Here is a 26657-nt window from a genome sequence, read left to right as displayed (position 1 = left end):
GTAACCCCCGCCATCAGTGTATGAACGGGTGTGAATGACATGTAGTGTAAAAGCGCTTTCAGTGGTTGCAGGACTAGAAAGGCTCTATCCCTTTAACATTAGCTATTAGCACTAAAGACAACGTACAGTTCAGGCTGATGAGAGATGCCATTCTTTTTGCAGGTAATTGTAAATCAACAAAAGTATTGCATAAATTCAGATATTGTCGCTGGTTAAAAAGTCAGTAGTAATCATCCTGTAGGGACCATGAATGTCTGTGCAACATGTTATCTTAATCCTTCGAAGAGCTGTTGAGATATTTCAGTCTGGACCAAAGTTGTGACTAGTCTGACTTGTTATTACCTGAAAGACTAAAAAGGCACAAACCAAATATAACAAAAGGACATAAACTTAAACAAGATAAAATGGTATAAAATTGAGGAAACTGTAGTATAGTATGTGCTAATACCAATGTCTGTCATGGCTATCTACGTATGTCAAAATTGTGGTATTTCCTCACACTGGAATTTTCATCACTATATAAAAATGAAGTGATATTGGTTGTGGCTGTTCACTGCATCTCCTGAATGTAAGTGTTGAAATGTTGACATGCTGAAGAACACAGACTCTTGAAGTTGGAACATGTATGAAGAAAAGGCCTGGACCAGGTGACTTTGTGTCGTTGTATATATTGACCCTCTACTTTTTAGATCAAAGACTAGTTTGTTTATTCTTAGTTTCCATCTCTTTGTCACATATAAATCTAGCAGCAATCACTTATAAAGCATGATGAGTCCAGTACTGTGATTTCTATACTGGTAGAGTTAATAGTGCTGTTATCAGTATGAGTGTGTCTGTAGAAATCAGTCTTCCTGTGTGAGAGGGAGACTGAAAGCTGAACGCGTTCAAAGCGTTTGTTGTTTCAAGTCTGTGAGAAGCTGCAAAGGAAGATTTAGACAGTGATTGGGTTTGAGGGTTTCCTGGTTTCGGGTACTGAGATGACTTGACCGTATTTAAAGTTTGAGAAGATTGTTTTCCCTCCTTTTATTCACACGTGAAATGCAAGACTTGTTGGCGATGATGTATGTCGAGGACAGTTTAAACTTGAATCCTCATGAGATAGTAGATCATTTTAATGTGTAATAAATCAGAAATATTTAGGGGAATAAGTGCGAGATAGCTTTCATATTTGTGGAAACCAAAGCCTTTTTTCTGTAAATGCAAATGAAGCTGGCAGCAACATTGCCACTTACTGCTGGGACTGAGGTGATGCCAGCGTTAGATAAACGCAAATCTCTTCTGACTTTAAAAGTGCTCAATGAGCTATTCAGAGCATTAATAATGCAGCTAATAACCATTTGCTATGTAAAGATATAGTGGAGTATTGTCTACCTGAGCAGAGAATGAAGTCACCCTCCCTCTGTGTGTGTTGTAATCAGAACTTCTCTGTGCTTTGTTGACATAGCCGGGCTGGCTGCGCATGCCTTTTAGTGCACGTTAGCTGCTAGCCACCGGCTCAGCCGTGGCCTTGTTGAGAGCTGTTTATCTGAATTCGTCGAGAACCTTTAAGTCAGGTGGGTTGCAGAAGAGTTTATTTGTGTCACTACATATTTGAAGAATTTCCCCAATAGTCTTTAATTAAACATTTATATTTGCAGTACACCTTTGAGCCTCACAAATGAGCTTGTTTTTATAATTGTAGCCTAGTCATTACAGTGAATCTAAAATGAAAGGCTAGTGTACATTATGTTTGTTTAACTGATGAGGGGAAATGTAAACTCTGACTAAATAAATTTATTTTGTCTCATTCACAAAGTATAATATATACTGGCGTTAAAGATTGTTTTTCATACAATACCTAAATGCTAACTGACAAACAAAGAAAAATAATTGGTTATAATAATTAAGAAATAAAAATAATCCCCAATAAGTATAATTATGTTCACTGTGTTGACTCAGTGGTCATGTGTTTAAAAACACACACATACACAGAGACACACAGTGGTTACAAACATTTGGCATCAGATTTATAGATTTATTTATTCAACCTTATTCTCACAAAATATTCGGGCAGTGACATTACCATGGCAACATCCAGCTGTATGGCTGATGACTCTGAGGCGTATAGAAAAAGATACAGCAATGTTACTAAAATAATTTTGAATCCCCTTCGAATAAAACAATAACAACTCACTTGATTGCTAAACAAATTCATCCCCACTCTAACTTTTTTTGCTCTGCAAGTAAGAACAAACAACTCAACTACCCTGTTTACACATTGAAGAAGCTTTTCTATAATGTTTTTTCCTCCTTTTGACTCGACAAATGTTTGTAAATGGTGGAATACAAACTTGTACATGGGTGACACCAAGGAAATATTTTGGCTCAAGTTAAAATCATTGTGAAAGACTAACAAAAACCTAATCTGTATCTTTCTTACTGAATGACAAAAGAAGAAACAGACTGACGAAAGCACACACACGCTTCATGTACAAATAAAAGCAAACACAGAAAAACAAAAAGCCTACAAACATTAAAAACCCCTTAGGAACACGCAAGATAAGGGAAAATACAAAGTGAATGACATCAACATGCTAAGATTTCCACTGGAAGAGCCAGCCAGTTTCTAACATTATGCCTTCAGTAGCAAGTGGACGTGTTTAGCAACAGTAAGAGTGTTGACAGAAGGAAATCTGTAAAAAGTCAGTCAAGGGACCTGCCACAATTTTCAGCATCTACAGCGAAGCGTAAAACAAGACTCAGATTAAAAAGAAAGAGCTGAGAGGTTGAGATGAGAGGCAAAAAGAGAAACATAGACATTCAAACACAAACACAAACATGCATACAAGGTGGGATGTATTCACTCTAGGAGGCGGTGAATTTCCTGAGTGTGATGACGATGAGGGCGAGAAGGACAGACGCCCCCAGGAAGACCGCTATAACGATGGCCGTGATGGCCCCCGGCCCGAGCACCCCTGCAATACACACACATCGACACGATTTGAATCACTTGAACACACATGACTGAAACAGATTTGGTGTATGAAGTGTTGTTTATTTACCCTCCTCCTCGTCTAGGGCCTGAGAGTGTGTGGTGTCCTCGTAGTCAAAGGTGAAGGACTGCTCCGTCGTGTCCTGGAACGGGTATTTGGTGGTGACGTCACCGGGTGGCTCTCCAGACATGGTGTCCTGGTTGTCTCTGGTTGTCGAGTCTGCGACTGTCTCTGTTTACCAAGAATAAAAAAAAAAAACCATTTACTAATTGTGCTTCTTTTTAACATGGCTGATCTGGACGCAGTCACTTAAGTCCTTCGCGGTATTGACTTTCTGTATGTTTTCTTTTGGTATCTATTCCACTGACGAAGCGCACGGCCTCGCTAATGGCTACGTTTGACTTTTTTTTCTGGACACGGAGGCCTCAGAGATGCAGGCAGAGCTGCACACATGGCCCCGTCTGTAATGACCCCAACAGCCTCTCTCTGTCTCACTGGGTTAACGGCTCAGGCCTGGGGTATAAGGATGTCTTTGTAGAGGATGGACATTTCGTCAGTTTGAGCTACTCTTGACGTATTTCAAGGGTTCAATCAAGCTTGTCCTTTATTGTCTAAAAAACTCCTTTAACCAAGGTTTGGTTAATTATTTCATTGGAGTAGTAGGTAATTTTTATTTAGCAAAAACGTTCTTGTAGGAGAGGCCGTGATTCACTGACTGTGCATGAAGCTCAGGTTGTTTACAACTTTTCTGCCAATCAATAGCTGGTTTCTTTCCAACGCAAATCAAAAGGATGAAGTTACCCTGAGACTTTTCAAACCTCTACAGTAGCCAGAGACACATTTCTGTCTCCTAAGATAGACCTAGATAAACCTTCTAAATGATCATTATTGATATCTTTATAAAAAATTTAACAGCTGTACATCTTTCTTTTGAAATTCAGAGGAACATTTGATCTTCATCTCCTGTCAAAAATATCAAACTTTTCAGGCAGAAGCCCACCCACTCACTGATTCACGTATCCCATCCTCAACTTTTCGCAAACCAACAAAAAGGGAATCCAGAACATATTTGCACTCAGTTTATTTAACGCTTCATATTTACTTTGTAGCCTCTGACGCCGTCAGTAAACTCCTTCACCCTGCTTTATCTTTCCTCTGCTGTCTTTTCTCTGTCATTGTCAAAGAAGCCTCTTATTATCGCTCTCCACAATACTAAGCAATTAATGCAAATAATATAATTTCAAGTCTTTAATTCAGCATGTTAGCTCCGGTGTCTTCTAAATTCTGATATGCACTTGTGATGTGAGTATTTTGATGTGGCTGTGTTGACTCTGAGTCGTGTGCAGCTTCCTGTCCTGTAGCTGGCTGGAGGTTCGGAGGCCCGGGCCTCTGGCCAGCTCAGCCATCAATGAGGCCTTCAGCCGAGCGCACAAAAGGCAGCTTGTGCGGTCACGGAGGGCGTCGGGCTGCAACCAGTAACAACCGGCTAGGCCCAAACCAGGCACCGGCTGGGCACTGGATGTCAAACAAACTTGTTTATTAAATAGTCCCTGTGTGTAAAATGCCGTGCCTTCGGGACAGCTTGATTTAATAAGAAGGCAAAAAATAATAACATGATGTTTCCATTGGTGTTTGTTTCCATGGGGAAGAGTTCGCTCGAGCTTAGAATTTGTGTTTAATGGAATTAACATAACTGACGCCTCGAGGCAAAAAAACATAATTCCTCTCATCTGACGGATAGCCACTGCAACTTTTGTTATCTGATTTACCCAACAGCAATATCTAACGAGCAAAGGTACCCCTTCATCAACCAATCCGTCATGTTGTGTGTCACTCTCAACTGTTTACCAATTACTTCTATCAGTTTTAATTATTTGTTTATTTCCCATGGCAAACTAGCTATTACAACAGTGCTTCCATTACATTTAGCTAACTTCTCTCAACTGCAACACACGATGTTAATGTGTTGAAACTGGCTCAGGTATGGCCTAGAGTAGTATCACACCAAACTTCAAATCCTATTTGGCTGTTTAATTTCCTCCTTTACATGTACATGGATGTTTATTTTAATTAAATCCCCATAGTTAATTTATTTGAGGTAAATACAGCTTTATATGTCTCACCTGGTTATTACAGAAGTAGTAGTAGTAGTAGTAGTAATGGTTGGGATTCACTGTACTGAGTCACACTTTTTAACTTGATGACTTCATGTGTCAATCAAGAACCCTCCTTCTCTATACACAAGTCCAGACTCATAAAAGCCTTGCAGACTGTAGTGAAGGCTGATTTCAGACTCTAACAACACAGAAGGCCATTTGTTGGTACCTGAAGCCTCTTCGGGCGGGATTTCACACCAGCCAGAGAGATGACAAAACGCACAGACGGGTCTGTGAAAAGCAACCTGCCCAAGTCTCGGAAACCAAATGTGACATTGTTGCTATTGTGCGTATTTGTTTCACCCTCCTTTAAATAGGTGGCGATGAAATTTTACACTGGAAAATATTTTACATTTGACCAGCGTGTTTTGAATTTTATTCTGAAATAAGAAAAGTAGGAATGGGGTTTCAAAACTAGTGATCAACTCTTCTCTGTATTGTAGAACAACCCTCTTTACTTTACCAGATGTGACACTGGTTCCGACACTGAGTTGGTTGGTTGGTTACTGTTACTAGGTGGTTTACTTTCAATGCCAACCACAGATAAAAATAAGAGAGTGGAAACTCTGAATTGGAACACAGTCATCCTTAGTAACATTTCTCCTGCCTGTATTTACTGAGTCTTGTGAGCCATTAGAAAATATGTTTACACCTTAAAATTTAGAAGAGGTCACAGGCTATTATTAGAAAGGTGTAGGCAGGTCATGGCAGCTCAATGTTAGAATCTCTGACAGAGTGTTTGGCGCAGAGCTTTTTTTCTTTCACAGTAGGCTTTGTGAAAGGTGACAGTCATGTTTTGTTATTTCACAGGACAGAGAGGACAGTGTTGACTTGCTACATCCCTGTCGTCCCATCGCCCTCTTGAACTCTACTCTGGCCTCTGGGCCTGAGAGCTGCTCTGCTGTGACCAAAGCTTTTTTTCAAGTTAGTTAGAGAGATGCCGCATATAGGAGCTTAAGAATACATTAAGTGAAAGTGAAAGAAAGCTTATCTGTCTCATAGTCTCACATAGCATACATGGTGAGAACCAGATGATTTTGGGTGCAAGTGCTTCCTACATCGCAAAAAATAAATGTTGCAGCTGCAGACATTAAATCTTAGTACTACCACTTGAATCCCTCAACCCACAAGAAATCATTTCCACACAATGTGAATGTTTCACTACCTCAAACCGATGCCACACAGAATCACTTCAACTTTATAGCAGTAGTCAGAGGGCAGCAGCAGCTCTTCAGTTTCATATGAACATCAGGCATCATGAAAGCAACTGAATCATCCTGTTTATCAAAGAGCAGCTTTCACAGCTCTCAATCTAAACAACTGCATCATTTACATCTGGCTACAGTACCACATCCAAGCCTGTGAATGTGAATGGGTGTGTGTGGAAAACTCGGCATAAATTACACGTATACTCACGTCTTTGATTTTAAACCAACAGATGACCAAACATCATTCACCATGAATCACTAACAGCAAATACGCAAACAACTCTTAGGCTTTTGTAATAAAAAAAACAACCTTATACCTATCTGTTCTGCAATAATCAACAGGACATACTGTAGCATTGGGGTGAAATAATTATCAGCAATTATGTTACATTACCTAATTTTTCTATAACAAGAGGCTAATGACTTCATTCAGAATTTCTTGATAAAATGAGTTGTCACCTTATTAGTTAAATAACTAATTTCCTCACATTGCACCTTTCATTTCAAAGGTGAAGGACAGATTTTTTTTCCTATAAATCACACTTATCTCCTAACCACAGAAATTAATTAAGCATACCGATCACACTCAAAAGGAGGTTTACCTGTGTGTACAAAGGCTACCAAGAGGCTTAGCAGCACCAGGAGGACGAATCTACAGATACTGCTGCTGTGAACCATGGTGGCTGTGAGGGATGAGACGTCAAGACGGAGCAAACGCGCTTCCAGAACTCCTTCCAACTTCAAACGACGAGCTGACCATAGAAGAGGAGCAGGAGAAGAGTACAGGGGAGCGCTGAAGGGGGAGAGGTAGGCAACTGAGGGGTGAGAGAAGGGGTGGGACTAGGTGTGCACAGGACTGTCTGGACAGTGTGGACTTTGTGAGCACATCATCGAAGGGCCCACCCACTCCAAACTCCTCCGGCCACATAGTTTGAGGTTGAGGGGTAAACATTCGGTAGCCGCTGACCTTGGCCAGGTCACATCACAAAAGGTCTCCTACTACTTACATTTTACAGCTTTACTCTTCAAGAAAATATTTGACAGCAAAGTAATTAATGTTAAAAATCAAAAGATGGCCTTGGTTGAGGACATATTGCGATCTAAAATCAACTCCCATAACAAAACTCATTAACACAACATTATGTAACTATAGCTTTCAAATCAAAGTAGTTTATATAGCTAGAGTGATAGATAGTACACCAAATGTATACATCAGTACAGTGCTTAATGTACTTAATTTTACATATTTTGATGAGCTGAGTTTCAAGTCTAGAGTGTCAGAGCAATTGGCCTTAAAAATAAGAGGTTGGCATATTGCTACCATGATGATGGGATCTGCCCACAGACTTAGTTTGTGCTACAGTGGGTGTTTCCAAGACACACAACGTGAAAACACCAGCGCAGCTTCTTTTTTTTAAAGTGTCAGCTTCAGCAAGTGTTTGCATGCTTAGAAAATATGCTGCCTATCATTCAAAGGGATCAGTGGGTTTCATTTCCTCTCTATTAAAAACCATGACTAATCCGACGTCAAATACGGACAACAATGGAGAGGATGCCCTTTTACTTCCTCTAAAAGTTGCATTAAAATGCATTGCATCTGAAAAATTGAAATAACTGAATCAGATCAATGGGAAAAGGAATTTGATACGGTTACTCATTTTCCCATTCAGTAATGAATTGAAAATGTTGTTTCACTCATTAAAACTATGAATGCTGTTACCTGGCTTCACACATGTACTCTTTAACACCTGGCATCAGTCAATATAAATGATCAATGCCAGCTCAACAGGATTCCTGTGAAAAGTGATTTATCGTAGTGTGACTGGGTGAATGCTTGTGAATCAAATGACGTATGCATATTTGTAGTTTGTCTTAATAGTTCAGACACAGGTGTGAACAGCCGACACACCAGACTGTTTTATTATTTCATACTGCAATAAAAAAAGTATGACTCCATCAGATCATTTTCATATATTATAATACAGATGCAGAATTGAAAGTTTATTCTTTAAACAGCCTAATATTTTACAAGAAATAGATAACTACTTGGAACTTTTGATATGTCCTTAAAACAGGACATAAGTGGCCACGAATCCTTGGGCTCTACTTTGCCGCCATTATCCATGAACACCCAGCAGTAAACGGAAGAGGAATGGGGGGGTTTAAGTGTATTGCTGCGTTCACACTACGAGCATCACAGCAACATTCTACCATTTTCAACGGAAGCCGGTGACATGAAGCTACAAACTGATGCCCGACACACTACGTATCAAGGGGGAGTTGGTCTGAACATTTTTTTGGCGCTCCGATGACTTGGTTAAGCGTCAACCAATCATATGGTTTTGTTTCACCCTGTTCTGTTCCAACGACAACAATAAATGCCATTAGCCAGTTCCCAGTGCTGTTTAAGGACATAACTACGTCAACAAGCACCTGAGAAAACTTAAAAGACTCGACCACATTGTAGCCGTTTTGGTTGCTCGTAGTGTGAACATAGCATTGGGGGAAAACTTTCAATAAATAAAACAAAAACAATGGATATAATCTCTAACCTTTTCCCATAATACTCCAACCACCCCACCCGTATATCCACACTTAAAACATCCCATAGAATAGAGGGCCAAATTTGAATGATTTGTTGTCACTGAATTTCAGGACACGAGTCATGGCCAAGCAGCTGATGCCCAGCAGACATCGACACCTCTGCAGACCTCTCCAGAAACTTGAGTTAATTTGGTGATTGCTCTCTATTGGCTGGTCGGATGTTTCACTGGCCAGTTTGCTCCAGTCCACTTCTCCTGAGGGTCTTCATCAGAATAAAGGTCCGTAAGCAAAAAGAAAACACACCCTGCCTCAGAGATCACAGTTTGTTCCTAATTTAGAAATTTATGAGAGATTACCAGAGTATGTCTGATAAATGTGGAACTGAAAATAAAGTCGAAAGTTGTGGAAGCAGTTTGGGGGGCCGCCACAGGGGGGGTTCAGGTAAAACAGCTGCTGTTCAAATCGGATACAGTCAGTGGTGTTGCTTGGCCACAGTCCCTTAAAAGTCCTCCAAAGTCTCAATCTCTCCCATATTCAATCTCTCAGATGACGCATTCACAGAGAAACCTGAAAAAAAATGAATAAAATAAATATCCAATTAGCAGATGTGATTTAAAAAAGGCAGTGACACATCGTTACAGAATTTTTCAGATTCAGTAGATGGGTGTTCGCTCTCACCTAGAAGGCTGGGGTCTGCGCGGACCATCTTCTGCTTCTTTTTCTTCTTCCCTGAGGTGACCGTCTCAAAGCGCTGCTGCTGCTGCTGGCCACTAGTGTGGTTGGACTGATAGAGTGATGAAGATCCTGTTCCACCCCATACAGAATCCTGTACAGAACACCAGCAACATGAAAATGTTACTACTTGACTTGAGGGAAGGACAGAGGATGTCGCATGTGCACAGATTGTAAAGCCCTCTGAGGCAAATTTGTAATTTGTGATTCTGGGCTATACAAAATAAACTGAATTGAATTGAATTGAATTAATGTGGTCTCAGAAAATGATGACTTCATTACCAATTAAAATGTGGAGAAGAGAGAAAACAAAACCACTAATGTTTCACGGTTTAGTTGTTTTGAAACTGCACGACTGAGCTTGGTTCCCGATTATTCAAAGCTATGAGGAAACTGTTTATATTTGTTTAAATAAATGCAAATGTGATAAAAATTGAAAATACTCAAGAACCACCCCTAGAGGGTACGAGGTCCATCCACCAGACTCTCCCAAAATCTTGAGTGAAACACTGGGTGATGCAAGAGAGTCACACCACAAATGTGAAGCGCAGAGTATTTTGGGGGAATGAGAAGGACAGAGGTCTCTCGCAAAAATGGGGCCAAAGCGTATGGTACCTCATGCTGAGCCTTTAACTCACTGGAACCACTTGAGTCTCGCTCACCTGCTGCTGCTGCTGCTGCTTGAGGGTCTGCTGTTGGTTCTGCGGTGCCGGTTTCTGTTGGTTAGCGTTCTGTTTGGCACGACGTTCCAGGAACTGCTTGGCAAAGTCCTTGGCCTCGGGAGTGTCCCCCAGATAGGCCCGGACATAGTCGTGCACCTCGTATGGAGAGTCCACTTCTTTCAGGAAGGATGCGAACGTTGGAACTGGCAGGGAGACAGATGGAGGATATTTGTGAGTTCGGCTTCCTGAAATGTTAATCAATAGCTGTAGGTGGAGTGCTTTTGCAGATCATATTTTGAAAAAGTCTCACCATCCAGATTGTTGGCCGTGTTGAGGGTGTGCAGAGTTTGCTCACACCATTGCATGAAGGTGTCCTGCTGGCTCTTATTGACCCCTTGAAACAACTTTAGCAGTTTTTCCTCCTCTTCTGCTTTCTTATTGGCCCGCCCACTCACAGAGTTACTTTTACATGTACAAAATGCACAAATAAAAACACAGGAGGAAGACGGAAAGAAGTCATTAAGATCTGTGCATTACTCATATCCTTCAGATGATAAGTCATGCTTCATCAGGAGGGCTGTGACTAAGCGCTTTCTATTTTGGCATGCTTAAGAAATACCTGAGGTTGGCATTGCCTTTGTTGTTCTTCTGCGTGCTGCTTTTCTTTGTTGGAGGAGGTTGCTGAACAGCTTCTTTCACCGCCTCATCCCAGAAGCCCATGTTAGAGTTGTGGGTGTCGCCCCAGATACTGCTGGAGTCGGAGCCCCAATTAGCGCACACGCTGGTGTTCACAGACCCCCACACCGAGTTACTCAGAGACGACGTCTGTGACAAGAGTGAGATACGGTTACTGACATTACATCCTTGATCCTTGGGTCGCAAGTCACAATGTGTTTCATTACTGATTAATCTGCCCATTACTTTCTTGACTAATCCGTTGTTTGGTCTATAAAGCGTCAGATAATGCCCATCACAATACCCCCAAACTCAAGGAAATGTAATTTCATCCTGGTCAACTAATTGATTGATCTAATGATAATTTCAGCATTCCTTCCTTCTTTCGCAAACAACCACCTGAGGCTATTAGAATTAACAATACGGCCTTGATGACATTTTGGAAGTATTATTGAACTATTCTATCATCTTTGAGCAACTTTTCATATTCAAATGAAATAAAAACCTTATCGAGTAATATTTTGGACATTCAATTAGAATTTCTAATGTCAAAATGCTGCTGAAGCCAATAGAAATTCCTGCCCAACTCTGCAGCTCTACATAGCTCTTATTTTCATTTAGCCAATAAGACAAAATATCATGTAGGTCACGTACAGTCCTGTTTTGAGTGCGGGTCTGTTGGGTAACAATGGAGTGCGGTTGCTGCTGTTGTGGCTGTGGCTGCGGCTGCGGCTGCAGCTGCTGTTGTGGCTGCTGTTGTTGTTGTTGTTGTTGTTGCTGCTGCTGCTGCTGCTGCTGCTGCTGCTGCTGCTGTTGCTCCTTCCGTTGTTTCATCTGCTGGGCTTCTTCCCTTTGAATCTCCAGCAAAGATTTGGTAGCAGCTGGCTGTTTGGCCACACTTCCCCAACCGGACAGCTTGGCCTGAGGCTGCTGAGCCAGTTGTAAGGCCTGCTGCTGCTGTAGTTTCAGGAGCTCTTGCTGCTGACGTCGCTGCTGTGGGGTTGAGAAAGAAAACGGAGGACATGAATAAATTTGCAAAAAAACTATAACTGGCTGAATCACAAGAATTTGTCAAAAAGCATTTCTTTTAACTCAAGAGAGGAACCAAAACATTGCTGGTGATGGAGCAACCAAACAAAACCTGGCTGCTCGCTGCCTTTACCTCCTCCCGGGTCTGTCGTTCTCTCTCCTCTTCCAGTTTCTGGATCTCAGCCATTGACAGGGCGCTCTGGGTCTGGTTTATAGAGTTGACCGACTGCTGGCCCCACTTTGAAGAGGATGGTAGCTAAAGAGCAGGAAAGGTGTTTTATCAACTTTAAATACCTACTACCTACTACCTATTTTTGCTGGCTAATCCTCTGTGCTCTTACCTTCATTTGTGCGAGCTGCTGCTGCTGCTGCTGCTGTTGTTGAAGTCTCCTGAGGGCCTCTTGTTGCTGCTGCCTCTGTCTCTGTAGCTCCTGCTGCCTTTGGACCTCCTGCTCTCTCCTCTTCTGCTCCTCCAGTTGTTGGGCCAGAGCAGCTGCCGCTGCAGCAGCTGCTGCCTCCTCCTCTGCTCGCTTCTCCTCCTCTCGCCTCCTCAATGCTTCAAGTTCTTCTTGCTTCCTGCGCTCCTCTTCCTGGTGAGGTAGAAAACATTGCACTTTAGGGAGACATTTCACAAATCCAGATAGGAGGTAGGAAGTAGGTGACATTTCATTAGCTTACCTGTTTGCGAAGGAACTCTTCCCGTTTATTTCTCTCTTCCTCTTCCCTCCGCCTCTCCTCTAATCGACGGAGAGCTTCCTCTTGTGCCATTCTCTCCTCTTCCTCCTTTTGTCTGCGCTGTGCCTCTTCTAGCTCTTGCTGCCTTCTTAATGCTTCCTCCTAGAAATCCACAACACTGGGTCAGTTCTCAAGGGCATCAGAGAAATGTGGCTACCAATAAAACAGTAGCTCAAAGGCTTTGGGTGCCTCAGATCATTATCTTTTGAATACTCAACCTGTTTTTGCCGTGCCAGATCCTCTTCTTCCAGGCGTTTTCGTTCCTCCTCCTGTCGAGCCCTCAAGGCCTCCTCCAGGCGTTTCCTCTCCTCTTCCTCCCTTTTGGCTCTCATTTCTGCCTCACGCCTCTCCAACTCCACCTGTCAGATGAGAAAATTAAAAAAATCCACCCATGATATTAACTGCAGATATGCGACGTGAGCACATTTCTGGCTAGTCCCAATATCTTAAAATCATAGATATATCAGCCATATAACTATTTTAATGCAATCTATTTCATCTTACAAATCAAGAAACAACATTTTAAGGCTTTGAAAAACACTCAAACATAAGATGCTGCTGTATTCAAGACTATAAGAGATCTTGGCTTTAGAAAAGTGAGCAGAAATACAGTTTACCTTTGCAGACTTTGACTTCTCTATCTGTTGCATCTGCTCGATGGTTGGAGCCTGTGCCATGGAGTCTATAGGTAAATCCCACACGCTGCTGCTTTCCCACGCTGTTGAGTGTGATATAAAATGATGCATTAGATCTGCTATGACATGACAGACCTTTTCTGTTCCTCTCATGTGACTCACAAAGAAACAAACACTGCAGAACATTTAAAGTAGACCTCACTGTTTGGAGCAGCTTGTTGTACGTTTGGTGTGCAGGAAGCCTGAGAGGACGGGTTCTGCATTTCCCACACAGAACCAGAGTCTGGTACAGACAGGGACCGGGTAACAGGAGGTAGGAGGCTATCAGATGCTCTACAAAATAACAAGAAAATACACATTAATATATGCAATACTCTTCATGTCAAAGCTCAGTAAGATTTCTAAACACTGAAGCGCGGGTACAGATGTATTTAGAAGTAGGATATCAACCTTAGCTTGAGAGCCTGGTATTGCTGTAGAAGCAAGTTGATCTGCTGTTGGTGTTGCTGCTGCTGTTGAATAGGAGCTGAGCTAAGAGCTGCAGCTTTCTGCTGGGCCAGGGCCTGAGCATACTGCTGCCTGAACAGTGGAAGACAAATGGATATGAGAAATGAGAGACAAACAGGAGTTAGCGTTTGAATGATTATCAGTGGATGAATTATGTACGCTGCCACAGTGACTTTGGTATTGTTTTCAACTTTAGAGTCCGTGTGTATGTCATTATGGCAAAATGTGGTCCTAGAAAACACCTACTATAGCAGGTACAACCATAACAGTGGTTTAGATTACTTGTCATGTAATCTAAACCACTGCCATGTCTGTGAACTGATTAGTCACCGTGATAGCGTTGTAACCATGCAAGAATGCTGTCATGATACGTGACAGGTGTGTAGTTGGCATTAAAATGGAGGTCGAGTGCAGAGATTGGTGTGGTTTGAGCAAAAGTGCTGCAAGTAAGCGTGTAAGGAGCCCCTGGACCGATTTGGCGTTGCTACTAGGTTGATGCCAATGCAAGATGGTTTCTAGATAACGATATGCATTAATGTGATTAAATGTTGGATGTACAGGTTTTAGAAATCCATTACGTGGTGAGGCATACTTTAACTCTTTTAAAAAGGTATTTCTTCAATAAGTCCAGGAAGTACGGCAGTTTGTAAATGAGTATATTTAGATATTTTCATTATGACACAAACAATCATGCATCAACTGCATAAAAAAATGGCATATCTGAGACTGGTGTACCTGAGGAGGTATTGATATTGGAGCTGCTGTAGCTGGTAAAGGTTGAGAGCAGTGAGCTCTTGCTGCCTTTTCAACCTCTCTTGATCACCATCCCCCTGCATTACATAAGAAGAAAGTCAGAATCAATCATAGTCCAACAAGCAAAAAAGGTACATGCTACAAACAAACAAACAATTTTAATTGCATTTGTAAAAATGGCTGAGACACTTTAGTTTTTTGCTTTAAAGAGACAAGAGAAGGACATAGTCAGCGAGAAGAAGGGTCTTAAAAAAATGTAATAAATACGAGTAAAAAGAGTGGAATACCCCGCCACCTGCAGGTCATGGCTAGTACTGGCAACTAGTGCAGATTATAAAGCAAAACTTTGTACATGAGGAATAAAACAGCCCACATTTAGTAAACGCCTACCTGTAGAGGTGGTGGTGCAGGGCCTGGGGTGAACGGTACCCTCCCCCATATCTTCATGATCTCTCCAAGCGCTTGAAATACTTCGTCGCAGCCTCTTTTGACTAAGAGAGACATTGTGAAGTAACCAGCCTGGAACCACTCAGCCATCTCCTGGTTACTGAATGGACCTAGAGCACGACAAGAAAGCAGATTTAGGGGAGCAGTTTTGAACATAAATGTAGAAAAACAGCATTCAAGTCACATTTTGAGCACACAAAACCTCTTTTCATCTCACCCTGGATCTCCCCTTGTGGGTCTTTGTAGAACCACTTGAGAGCAGCCTCATGGGTGAGTGCCAGGCCTGCAGGTTTGGGCTTCTCTGAAGTCTTTGCTGTAAGTCTGTCATCATCCACCACACTATCCTGTAGGTATGCTACCATCTTTTCTGCCTCCTGGGGAAAAGTGGGAACCAAGACACAGATAGAATTTTAGAAAGATATTGCATTATTCATAACCCTGTTTAAAATCGATAAGACCTAAACGCTTCCTGCTTCCTCTTAGTCAATTAGTCAACTAATTGGTTGCTGGGGTTAGAGAAATTGTACGATGTTTTATGGTCTTTTATGGGAAATGAACTATCAATCCAAGGGTTATTTTAAGTTTTTTTTTTTTTTTTTTTTTTTTACATCTCGGTTAAAATATATTCACAAAATAAGCGTTCCTTTTTAGTACCGTATTTTCCGCACTATAGGGCGCACTGGATTATAAGGCGCACTGTCAATGAATGGTCTATTTTCGATCTTTTTTCATATATAAGGCGCACCGGACTATAAGGCGCATTAAGCGAAACAAAACAGTCAGTCAGTCAAACTTCCTCCACTTCCGTACCATTGATTCATTAATGTTGAATTCTCTCGCAGCTGCTCTATTCCCATGTTCTACTGCGTGACTGATAGCCTTGAGTTTGAAGTCCGCGTCGTAAGCGTGTCTCTTGACAGGAGCCATGTTGGGTCCTTATACACACACACTGTAATATTATGGTGAAGCACAGTATGTATTACTCCGACGCTCCTGACTACGGTAGCCGTAATGCTGCAAGCGGTGCGGCTTTGTAGTTTACCAAAGTCGTACTAAAACATTTTGACAGAGCGCCGTGTACCACACAAAATCGCTTCGAGGTCAGTAAGCACAACCAGAATTAATCCATATATAAGGCGCTCCGGATTATAAAGCGCACTGTCGTTTTTTGAGAAAATGAAAGGCTTTTAAGTGCGCCTTATAGTGCGGAAAATACGGTACAAGATTTTAAGAGATCCTTGAAATCAGTCAGAGTTTTGTTATGACTGGAATAGAGGATAGCCCTCCTATCTTATGACAGAGTTTCAAGTAAGAACTCTACTACCTTACCTGCTCAAAGTGTTTCAGTCCTTCATCTTCATCCGTGTCATGTGGCACAGCAGTGGGCCTGCCAATAGGTGCCATCATACTTGAAGGGAAGGGCAAAGGATTGTTCATTGCCACAGGAACCTCCATAGGCTTTTGCGGTAGCTGGACGCTGGGCGATGGAGCAGATACTTCTGCATAGAACAGCATTAGGAAAACGCAGATATTAAGAGGTTTGCCTGTAAAACCAACTGGCAAAAAAAAGTCATATTTACAGTGAAATTGAGGACTGAAATCCCACCTGCAAGGGTTGTGTGGTTCATGTGGTTCATGTGGTTCATGTGGTTCATGGGTAGGGACTCGAGCATGCTGTTAGACATGGGGACGTGCATGGGGACTTTGCGGGGCTCTGGTGGGAGCTCCGTGGGGGGCTGCCGCTCAACTGGCCTGTCGGACTGTTCTGTTCTGTTGGGCTGGCTCAGTGACAGAGAGTGGGCAGAAACCTGGGACTCTGAGACAGGGGGAGCAAGAGGTGGAGCCACAGGTAAGGCCTCCTCTGATGCTCTCGAGAACTCTAAAAACAAAATAAAATAAAATAGTAAATACATATAACCAAATATCGATTTTTAAAAAAGAAACAGTTTTCATGATGGTTGATGTTGAGTAATTGACAATGACCATGAGAACCATTTTCCTTTTCTTTGTTCACGCTCACATCAAGTGGCTTTGATTGCTTTGAAATTGCTGATGGTAAATTCTTATTTTATCATGGCGGTTGGTGGACAAAGAGGCCACCACCTGCCGAGCAATCGATTGTGTCTATGTTGTGTCCTAAACAACAAAGACTGGCTTGTGAATGTTATTTCAGTAATAACTGAGATGTTACAGTTACTGTATCGTTTCTAAAAGATAATTTGGGCTAGATTCTGGTGTCAAGGTAACAAATTGGCATAGACCAATAACAGAAAACCATTCAGCTGTAGACAGAACGGGCCATTTAACAAAAAGCAATTTGCGATTACTCCTTACAAGCAGATTTGTATTGATTTTCTGATACATATCGATAGTGAATATTTGAAAAAGGGGTTTCAATAACCATTTTCTAGAGTATCGATATACATGTACTAGCTGCGCTTTATAAATATAAAAAATATATATTTTTCCATGTATTGTATCAAAGTAAAACATTCCAGAAAACACACCGGTATGACAAATGACTAGAACTTTCAAGATTCAGATCAATGTGCAAGTCCTAAAGTCCTCTTGCACGCTCATGCATGTGCTGCAAGTATGCATTTTATTTTGATCAGTTTAATGTTTCAAAAGTAAAGCGAGAGAAAATGTTCTGTTGTACTGTGATTTAAACCAAGGATTCTTTTTTGTAGCTGAACTGAAATTCTAACCACAATGTAGAAAGAGGCTAAGGATAATTCCAACAAACAAGGTAGAAATAATTCAAGACAAAGTTCATATGAAAGTAGAATTCAGATTGCACTACGTTCATTTTACTTATCTATGCTTGTCCTACAACATAAAAAAACCAAAAACAAATAATGTGTTAAAAAAAGAAATCCGCACTGAAAATATCTGACCTTTTCGTTCGGCCTCTCTCTTGGCCTCTGCTTCCATTTCTTTGATCTGTCTGGACTGACAGTTGTCTTCCTCCAGACCCTCTTCACACTCTTCCAAGGGTTTGAAGTCCAGCTCTCCCTCCTCCAGGATTGGCTCCTTGGAGGCTTTCTGCAAACACAACAAAAACCACAATACCACTCACTGTGCCACTGAGACGAATAGATGTATGTGATGCTAATAGTGTCAAAGTGAGCTGCTCGATAATACCTAGAGAGGTCGAGCCGCTTATTTAAACTTAGTTCAGTGCCCATTTAACAATTGCCTGTTTGGAACGGGCCGATGCTTGGGCTCGTATTGTAGCTTGCACCTATCTTGACAATCAACACTGCGCTTCCTTGGGTCCTGATTAAATTCCCTGCCATGACATAGTTGCATCCTCTAGCAATGCTAGAGTATTAATTTGGGTGCGAAACCTCACACCAACATCGACAGAGAGTGAGCTGTACAGCTTATATTATTATAGTGAGCGAGCTGTACCCAGCATGCCTAGTTAACAATTAAAAGGGCCCCCCTTCAATACACAACACAGTGAGTATATAACGCACTCCTAATAATTATGTCCCAAAGATATTAAGAGCTTGCACTCATCACTTCACTTCCTTAGATCCACAGAAATACATGCTAATCAATGCTAAATTTGATTCATTGATTTAACCAAAACTTTCCTCTAACCTTAAGTGAGAGAAAGGCCCCCGATGAGTCAAAAGTGCCGGCCTCCTCGTCTGCATCCTCCAGACACCACTCTGGCAGGCTGTCCCTCTCGTCATCCAAGCTGCCGCTTCCTGACCGTGGTCTCCTGTAGCCACGCTCGTCTTCTCTTGCATCGAATGGGAAACGACGACGCTGGTCTTGGAGTTCCCGCCACCCTGCTGACCGAGGCCCATCTGAGGTAAATATTTTACATCACAACAACCAATCTTCATCTAACGACCTACCTAAGCTTCAATAAAATGTTTTGGCCACCAGTACTGCATCCACATGGAATAACACATGGTAACGGTATGATTTTGAGCATGTGCATTAAGATGTGCAGACCGTTGAATTTTCCTTCCCTAGTAAAACATGAGCCCTTAATTGGTACCTGTGTACATCATTTCATTTTGAAAGCAAAGCTGACAACCCAGTCACTATTCAGAAAGAACTAGTGAAGCTGTGGAGAACCCCTTAGTTTAAGCGGGTTGTATGGTAACAATTAATTTTCCTCTAGCTTATTCTGAAACAACCCATACAACAAACACAGCAGTAAACCACAAATACATGTATCATAGATAGACGTATTGTTAATGTGGTCAGTGCTGTGCCCGCCTGGGCTCGGGGGGCACCAGCGTTCACTGTCCCATCGAGACCCAGCCAGGCGCCAGCCTCCCTCATCATCCTCACCATTCTGAGCAGAACGCCAGTTCTCACTCTCTGAACGCGTGAAATCGTGCTTCCTCGGTAGGCCTGTTACACCATCCTCATAGTTGCCTCGGACTGCAAAGAGTAGTGGGATTGTTAAAAGGTGAAGCCATCATTATATTGATGGTTTACATTTAAAGCTAGATTATCAAACTAACTTAACCAATCAGTTTAAAAAGTAACTGTCATTAAATGTGTCACTAATGCCAACTAAAAAATATTTGGATTCAGTGGTCAATTATTAAACTACGAAGGTACACTTACTGTGATTCATCGGAAAGTGTCCTGGGGCAACTTCTACTAGGGTGACAGAACAACAAGTAGATAAGCCAGTGCATTTGCCATTTGCCATGTATTGATTATTTGAGCTACAAAATTTAACACCAACCTGGGTCTTTTCGACCTGGCTTTTCAAACCTTCTCTCTCCCCTGGTGAGAAAAAAAATAATACACATTATGTAAAGGTATTACATGTTGCATTTCATTTTTGACTTGAAAAAAAGAAAAGAAAATTGAACATCTATACATGTTCAAAACAAGGGCAGATTTTTACCACACTACACCACAAATACCTTTCTTCCCAGCTTTGGGAACGATGCATCTCCCTCGCTCCACGACCAAAACCTTCCACATCATCAAAACTTCTTTGGTAAAATCCTCCGTCTCCTCTTCCCCGGCCTGAAAACAATCACAGATTGTCATGACTTAATATGACCTGAAGAGGTTAAGGTTACCATTGACTGTGTGCTCCTGCTAAGCGTGAACTAGCCTTTGGTAGGACATTTGAAATTGCAATCAAAGATCAAACATCAGCAGAGGGTTGTATAGAACATTTGATGTTTTCCACAAAAGATGATCAGAAAGTCTATAACCACCCTTAACAGCTATTAGTTATACGTGAATACACTTTACCAAACATACACATAGATAACTGAACAGCCATCAACTTTTTCACAAAATCTGTACAATCGTTGCTGTACACCCTTCCTTTTTTTTTTAAATCTGAGGATGTACCATAAACCCACACTTGTGGTTTTTGATTCATTTGTCATCTTAATTATTCATGGACAATATCCTCTAACAGTGATATAGCAGTTAGGCTGTGGTATGCTGTTGTACATTATTAGTATTCTCATAATGTCTGTCAGATGACAAAACAACAATATTGTAAACCACTGTCAAAATAATTTAAAGTACATAAAAGCCTAAAAAAAAAGATGTTAAGAGCTGCTGCTACTGATTAAATTTGAACTCTACCAATTGTCTGGACCTAAAGCTGAGAATGTGAGCTGTGAATCAAGCCCTGAGTGCTCAACAGTACAGCGAACTTTACCTATTGCTGCCCCTCTCTAAGAACAGGACCTAATTTACTTACAAAAACATGTGTTGTATAGATATGAATGGTGATGACACAGCAAAAAAAGTCACACCCACAAAAGGATGGTAAACGAGGCGGGGGTCTGTGTTTCAAGACAGGTGGGTAGGTTAGCATGATCCCAACAAATACACACTAAGGACAGTCCGCCATGGTAGACAGTGGCACCGGGGGCAGAGGGCCCTACTTCTCCCCGCAGGGAGAGAGGGTGCAGTGAACACATAGTCCATGGCCCCAGGAAGTGGCATGGTCTGGGTGAGGGGCACTGTATACCTCACCCCAGGAGCCACAAGCCATCTTCAGCCTGGGCCTGTCCAAGCCCTAGAGCTAGTCGTCATGCACAGCCACTGAGGAATTGCGCCCGGCGAGGGGCCAGCCAGCAGCAGGGAGAGGTCCCATAATGGGATCCTCCCACATGAAGTGGCCATTTCTGACCCTCCTAGTTGAATCCCCCAGGCAGACTGAGAGAACCCCACCCGTCAAGAAGCGTAAAACTATTTTTCTCGGTTAATCATGAAACCACGGCAGACCTCATTTGACAATGTTAATGCGGCTGAAATCATCACTGGAACGAAAGCAAATGGACATTTAGATTGCCAGAATGTTTGGATTAAAAAAAAAGGCGGAAAGAATAGTCGAATGTATTGAACATGCAAATCCGACGAGGATCAAAATATTTTTATACGGATACAGCCCCAGTAAATGACAAAGACTTTGCATTATCATGATTCAGCTCTTGAGAGTTTAGAGTTATATGTTAAAGTTTTACCAATCAGTGGTATTTTCCATTTATCACTTTGCAATTTTGAGTGGCTTTTGTCGTCATGTCCAAACTTTGGTTCGTCCGTACCAACCATGGTTAAGAACAGGAAAGATGCCACAAAATCAAGAGATACATTTTTTACATGTGGCCCAAACACAAAACATGGGCCGTCCGATAACAGTACTTCTCTAAACCCAGTCTAAAAAGCACTGTAAAATACAGCGTGCTACTAGCAGTTTGATTTGAAACAGGTTTTTCATTGTTTAAGACGCATCAGTAGTTGCTGAGGAACAGTATGCAGAGTAAGCAAAAACACCTTCAGAGCACTAATATAACATTCATTTTCTCAGTTGGGGGGATTCTTCAAAGGCATCTCAACTATTTGCAGTTGTTGTGACTTCAGAAACTGCATAGACAGAATAGCCAAGTAGCTCAAATAAAAGCTTGTTTGAAAAAAAAAAAAGTTCCACCATAGTGCTTGACAGCATAAACGCTACCCGCAGCTACTTATCCTTGAAATGAAAAAGGGAAACATGATGAAAGTCTTACCTCTACCCCTTGAGGTACTTCGGCCTCTTGGTGCCCCTACTATCGGACCGCCTCCTCGCCCTGTCAGCCGAAGTACAGCTGAACTGTTTACAGACATGGAAAAATTTCTCTGAAAACACAAACGGGGGAGGGGAGCAAGGGGGGGGGGAAAGGCAAGCTCTTAGCCTTCATCTTTGCACCTGTTGAACTTGGTACACGTATTGCCAAGAGTATTGCATAATCCAAGTAATTACTATAAAAGCAAACTGGCCTAAAGGCAATGTTACCTTTATTTTAGCTTAGGCAATAAGTCAGAAGGAAGTGTTTCTGAATGCACAATTTCTCCCCAAGATAGAGGGACATGATACAAGTGCTCCTACCTGTTCCTCCTCTGTAAAAGACACGAGTGCCAGAGGCGGCAAGGGCTCCTCTTGCAATATGGGCAGGAACTCCTTATCGTGTAGGTCTATAGGGATCTAAACAATCATAGGCTTCACTGTTAAGATGCATAAGGGTTTGAAAGAATATGTTATAACACAACAAAATAAGGAAGATGTATATTTAATCTTGGCAGGAACACCATTGGTATGCAAATCATGTTGACTTCAAGACATTATGGGCCTACAAACCTTGTTATCCTTTACATAAAGTGCTAACATTTCTTCTCTCCCGTAGCGATAGTCTGCAAGTTTATACTTTGGCAATGCAGGTGAGAGGGGTGGAGAGGAGACCCCGCAGCCACCTCCTCCACCTCCACCTCCACCAGCACCGGCACCGGCACCGGCACCACCACCTCCAGACAAGGCACGGAGCCTGTAGAGAGAGAGAAGGCATAGTAAAAAGCAGAAGGGTCAGAGGAAGGGGGGACAACAGAAAAGCTGAGGTGGCTCTTGACATGTCTGAACATTTATGGAAAAGCTGCACTGGGCCCCAACAGAAAAAACAGTTTCACAACCTTCAAATCAATTCTCTGTGACTAATCATAAAATGAATGCCAGTTCATTTACCATTCTGGTCCAAAGTTAAGTGTCTGGGTTTCGGCCATTCTTCCTTGAAGTTCTACAAAATATGAAAAGGGAGAAAAGGATTAGTACCACTCAGTATATATTGTTATGGTGCATTCTACTGTTGAAAAATGAATTCAAGAAAATAAATGTACATTAGGTCACTACGGGGTAATTAGTATACACAGCATGGACAAACAATTTAACTGCAGTGCTGTCTTATTCCAGGGGTTGAGCGCTTTGATCATAAATATACTACATCTTAAAATTTGGATAACTAAAATGTAATCATGTTTTCATCCCAAGCACATTTGCAATCAATTCATATCTACAAAAATATAATAACGAAACCTATGTTGTTTTACCATAATAGTTTAAGTAAATGTTTTATTTAACAATTCATTCATCGGAGCATAAATCTGCTCGACAGAATTTGGAAAAATACTTAAGAAGTTTCATCACCTGCTTGAATGTGTTACAACTCCCCGGGATATATAGCCCATCCCACTAGCACACAAGCAGTGTTCAATTTCAATCTGCTAAAGCTATTTTAGGAAGTCTCCCAGTTTGCAAAGAGGGTATGCCAGACACCTGTAATTGACAACGGGGGTTGCCTTTGCTTCAGCATATAACAAGAAACAATCATCATGTTATACCAACAACATTAGCTGTTGGTTTAAGAGCTTATTTAACCACTGCTTACACTTTCCCTTTCACTAAGGCTTGAAAGCAAGGATGTATGACATGGCGAGGCTTGCTCAGATATCAGGCACAAGCTGTGACAGTGGACAGACACTGACCATATGGAAGCCAGGATGAGCCACGTGTTAGTTGTAGTAGTTAAAGCAATTGAGATAGCAGCATTTGGGCCGTTTCTCAAGCATGACTCGCACATTTTTTCCAGTGTTAATATAAAGTTAAAAGACGACATGATGCCACGACTTGTTTGACATTATTTAAAAGCGAAAGCTCGCCAACTGGCCGATGTCTACTAAAAGCTACTTTTATTTGTTCCCTTGTGTCGGCCGTCCATGTTTATTATACTAATGATAATGATAATAATGATAATAATAATAATAATAATAATAATAATAATAATAAGGGGACACGGCTTAAGGAGCTGCAGACATGACTGACCACTGTGCTCACATAGTGGACCAGACTGTTGCCTCCAACGTGTTACGTTAACGCTACTTCAGCAGACAGTCACTCCGACGGTACTGGTCAGTTATGGGCAGTTATGATCAGTTATGATCAGTTAGCGTTACGTGACTGATTCCAGTTGACGTTAACAGCCGCCTCGCGCAGTGGCGATCACTCTTAAAAGATTAGGTGGAACCCCTCCTCGGTTACGGTACCAACATTACATTGGCTAACGCAGCAAGCTAAACGGTCAAATAAACGGCCAACACGGACCGTTGGGCCAACGTTTAACACATGACACGAGCCCATACCCGGCCTAACGGCTCAACGTTCACAGCGGAGGCAGAGTCGTAGTTTAAGGGCCACTTGCCCCACCAGTGTATGTCTGGTAGCCAACGGTGGTTATGCTAGCGCGTTAGCTCCCTGCAGTTGGCCAACTAACGTGAACTAGCTAGCAGCGTTATAAGCCACCGTGGCTAACGTAAGCATGTCACACGTACAGTCGGTCGGGCACCAGAGAAGAGGACGCACAGTCATGTACTGTAACGCTGTGTAGCAGACGTAGCACCGTCCTGACACATGACTTAATCCCCATCCTCAACACTTGTAGCTAGCATGCTAACAGGTTGGCTAACTAGCTACACGCGGCCTTCTAGCAGCCTGGCTCCACAACACGATATCGGTGACGAGACGTCCCGCACTGCACATGCCCAGGACCAGCACACGTAGCCACGGGAGCCCGGTGCTGCGAGGCCAAGTCAACATGGTCGTTTAAGATCAGCCCGGCTCGGCACAAAACTGACTCGCTGACATGACACTTCACTTCAATGTACGCATTTTATCTGCTAGTGTATTAAACTTTGGCTGTCTTACCTCGACTTGTTCTGACAGCACAAGGTTTGTATGCGAGTTGTGTGGCTCTCTCTCTCTCTCTCTCTCTCTCTAACTCTCTTCGTTTTCGACAAGATGGCTGAGTGTTGGTCACATGACCGCTGATAAAACCCGTATGCCTGCACAGCTCTGCTGACTGGTGCATAATCCCAGACAACGAAGGGGATAGCACCACTGTAGTTATCACTGTTATATGCGCCGAAATGGAGGTTTACGAAGCAATACATGCAGGAATAAATAAACAAATACGTAAATAAATAAAAACAAGTTGATAGTTAAACAGAGCACAGATACATATAGCTGTTACATTTCTGTCTACATATGTGTTACATTCACTCATTTATATATGTCTTCGTCGGCATGTTAATGAGACAGAAGGCCTCAGTCTGAAGCAGGATGTATGGCTTCGTGTACACGTGGGACCTGCCAGGCTTTGAGTGCACAGCCCGGGTGGTCACCTCGTTGACCTTCTCCCTCCGTGTGTGAAGTTATTATGGTAAAATAAATATACCTGCAGATGGATTCAGAATATGTTGGCAACGAGATATGGGAAGGGATTCGTTTCACTTTTTGTTATCCGTATGTGTGTGAGTTAAACGGTAACCGGACCGTGAAGAGTGCTGCTTGCTGCCCCCTAGTGGCGCGCGCGTCTCTGTCATGACGTTGCTTAGAAACCCGTCTATGGTCACAGCAGGGCCATCTGCTTGTTAGCTGAAGCTCAGCTAAATATAGTGATGGGCTAGCCGTCTATTAGAAAAAATAACAGTATTGTCTAGTTACTTATAGAGTGTCAGTATAATACATTTATCTTTAAGCTTACACGCCTCCTTAAATGTTGCTAAACTCTCAATTTGCAGTCTTTAACAGTAGTGGTGCCAACTAGCTAATGGCCGCATTCCGCGCTGTAGCGTTCACTCTACAACGCGGACCTACAGAACAAATGAATGTAATGATTCACGCAGGTAGATTATGACCGTTGTACAAACATTTTGTTCACAACAACTAAACTACGTTAAATTTACCCACTTCAACAAGTCAAGCTGTTGTTCAGCTGGCTAACATGGTGGGTGGTGGTCTTAATGTAATGTTAATAAAACAGTCAATCCACACTGCTATGAAGGTACTCCAGGTCTTTCTTGATATTGGTTTGGATACTGTGTCCGTGGTTACTTTGAAATACAAGGTTTGGGAAGTGAAACATTTGAAGAAAAACAACTAATTATAAATAAATAAACCTAGGCCCGTGGGAGTATGTTAGCAACAGCCGTTGACTACTGGCTTTTAATGTGCATTTATCCTTGTACACAGCAAACATCACGTTTTTGATTAATAAGTCCATTGTTTTATGAAATACAGCTGATAATAGGGTTTAATTAAAGTAATTCTTGTGTGCGCAGAGTTGTTGCTGTTAGCACTGATATTTATTTTCCACCTTACTGTGCTGTTGCTTTGCAACTTACTTGTCTGTTATTTGATGTTCATGGTTTACTTCAAAATAGTTTTTATATTGTAGTTAAATGTTATTTTTATGTCATTTCTGAACCAAACAAATCTACTTGAAGG

General features: G+C 42.0%; 2 protein-coding genes across 6 annotated transcripts; both read right to left on the bottom strand.

Moving 5' to 3' along the window:
* Positions 1–2844: 2844 nt before the first annotated feature.
* On the bottom strand, positions 2845–7014 carry snorc (secondary ossification center associated regulator of chondrocyte maturation). The gene is made up of 3 exons (XM_054596877.1): positions 6939–7014; positions 3042–3203; positions 2845–2954 (listed from the first exon to the last, which is right to left on the bottom strand). Exons 1-3 carry the CDS (start codon positions 7012–7014, stop codon positions 2845–2847), a joined length of 348 nt encoding a protein of 115 aa, XP_054452852.1.
* Positions 7015–8163: 1149 nt separating this feature from the next.
* gigyf2 (GRB10 interacting GYF protein 2) lies at positions 8164–25241 on the bottom strand. Of its 5 annotated transcripts, none has more exons than XM_054596098.1 (29): positions 25077–25241; positions 23064–23115; positions 22686–22869; positions 22437–22532; positions 22078–22186; positions 19963–20068; positions 19779–19819; positions 19655–19690; positions 19373–19465; positions 18665–18861; positions 17953–18100; positions 16662–16934; positions 16385–16554; positions 15273–15429; positions 14999–15165; positions 14591–14685; positions 13799–13927; positions 13551–13681; positions 13331–13431; positions 12932–13072; positions 12657–12815; positions 12320–12568; positions 12112–12234; positions 11604–11942; positions 10894–11099; positions 10585–10736; positions 10275–10477; positions 9559–9706; positions 8164–9447 (listed from the first exon to the last, which is right to left on the bottom strand). In XM_054596098.1, the coding sequence occupies exons 1-29, from the start codon at positions 25237–25239 to the stop codon at positions 9380–9382; spliced, it is 4236 nt and encodes a 1411-aa protein (XP_054452073.1). In that variant the 5' UTR covers positions 25240–25241; the 3' UTR covers positions 8164–9379. The 5 variants fall into 5 exon arrangements, with proteins under 5 accessions (XP_054452073.1, XP_054452077.1, XP_054452075.1 ...); XM_054596102.1 differs by having other exon boundaries at positions 9559–9709; positions 10281–10477; XM_054596100.1 differs by having other exon boundaries at positions 18665–18858.
* Between the last annotated feature and the right edge of the window lie 1416 nt (positions 25242–26657).

This window comes from Anoplopoma fimbria, chromosome 3 (assembly GCF_027596085.1).
Source record: "Anoplopoma fimbria isolate UVic2021 breed Golden Eagle Sablefish chromosome 3, Afim_UVic_2022, whole genome shotgun sequence".
NCBI lineage: Eukaryota > Metazoa > Chordata > Actinopteri > Perciformes > Anoplopomatidae > Anoplopoma > Anoplopoma fimbria.
The sequence above is the reverse complement of the archived record's forward strand: the minus strand, read 5'-3'. Positions and strand labels throughout refer to the sequence as shown.

What these genes read in the sequence shown, in the direction of transcription:
- snorc (XM_054596877.1), bottom strand. Translation starts at nt 7,014, where the DNA reads ATGGTTCACAGCAGCAGTATCTGTAGATTCGTCCTCCTGGTGCTGCTA. An exon ending in GGTAGCCTTTGTACACACAG is followed by an intron (nt 3,204 to 6,938) that starts GTAAACCTCCTT and finishes CTTGGTAAACAG; the next exon opens with AGACAGTCGCAGACTCGACA. An exon ending in GGCCCTAGACGAGGAGGAGG is followed by an intron (nt 2,955 to 3,041) that starts GTAAATAAACAA and finishes TGTGTATTGCAG; the next exon opens with GGGTGCTCGGGCCGGGGGCC.
- gigyf2 (XM_054596098.1), bottom strand. Translation starts at nt 25,239, where the DNA reads ATGCACCAGTCAGCAGAGCTGTGCAGGCATACGGGTTTTATCAGCGGT. An exon ending in TTTATGTAAAGGATAACAAG is followed by an intron (nt 22,533 to 22,685) that starts GTTTGTAGGCCC and finishes ATGATTGTTTAG; the next exon opens with ATCCCTATAGACCTACACGA. An exon ending in ACAACAAGCTGCTCCAAACA is followed by an intron (nt 13,432 to 13,550) that starts GTGAGGTCTACT and finishes CACACTCAACAG; the next exon opens with CGTGGGAAAGCAGCAGCGTG.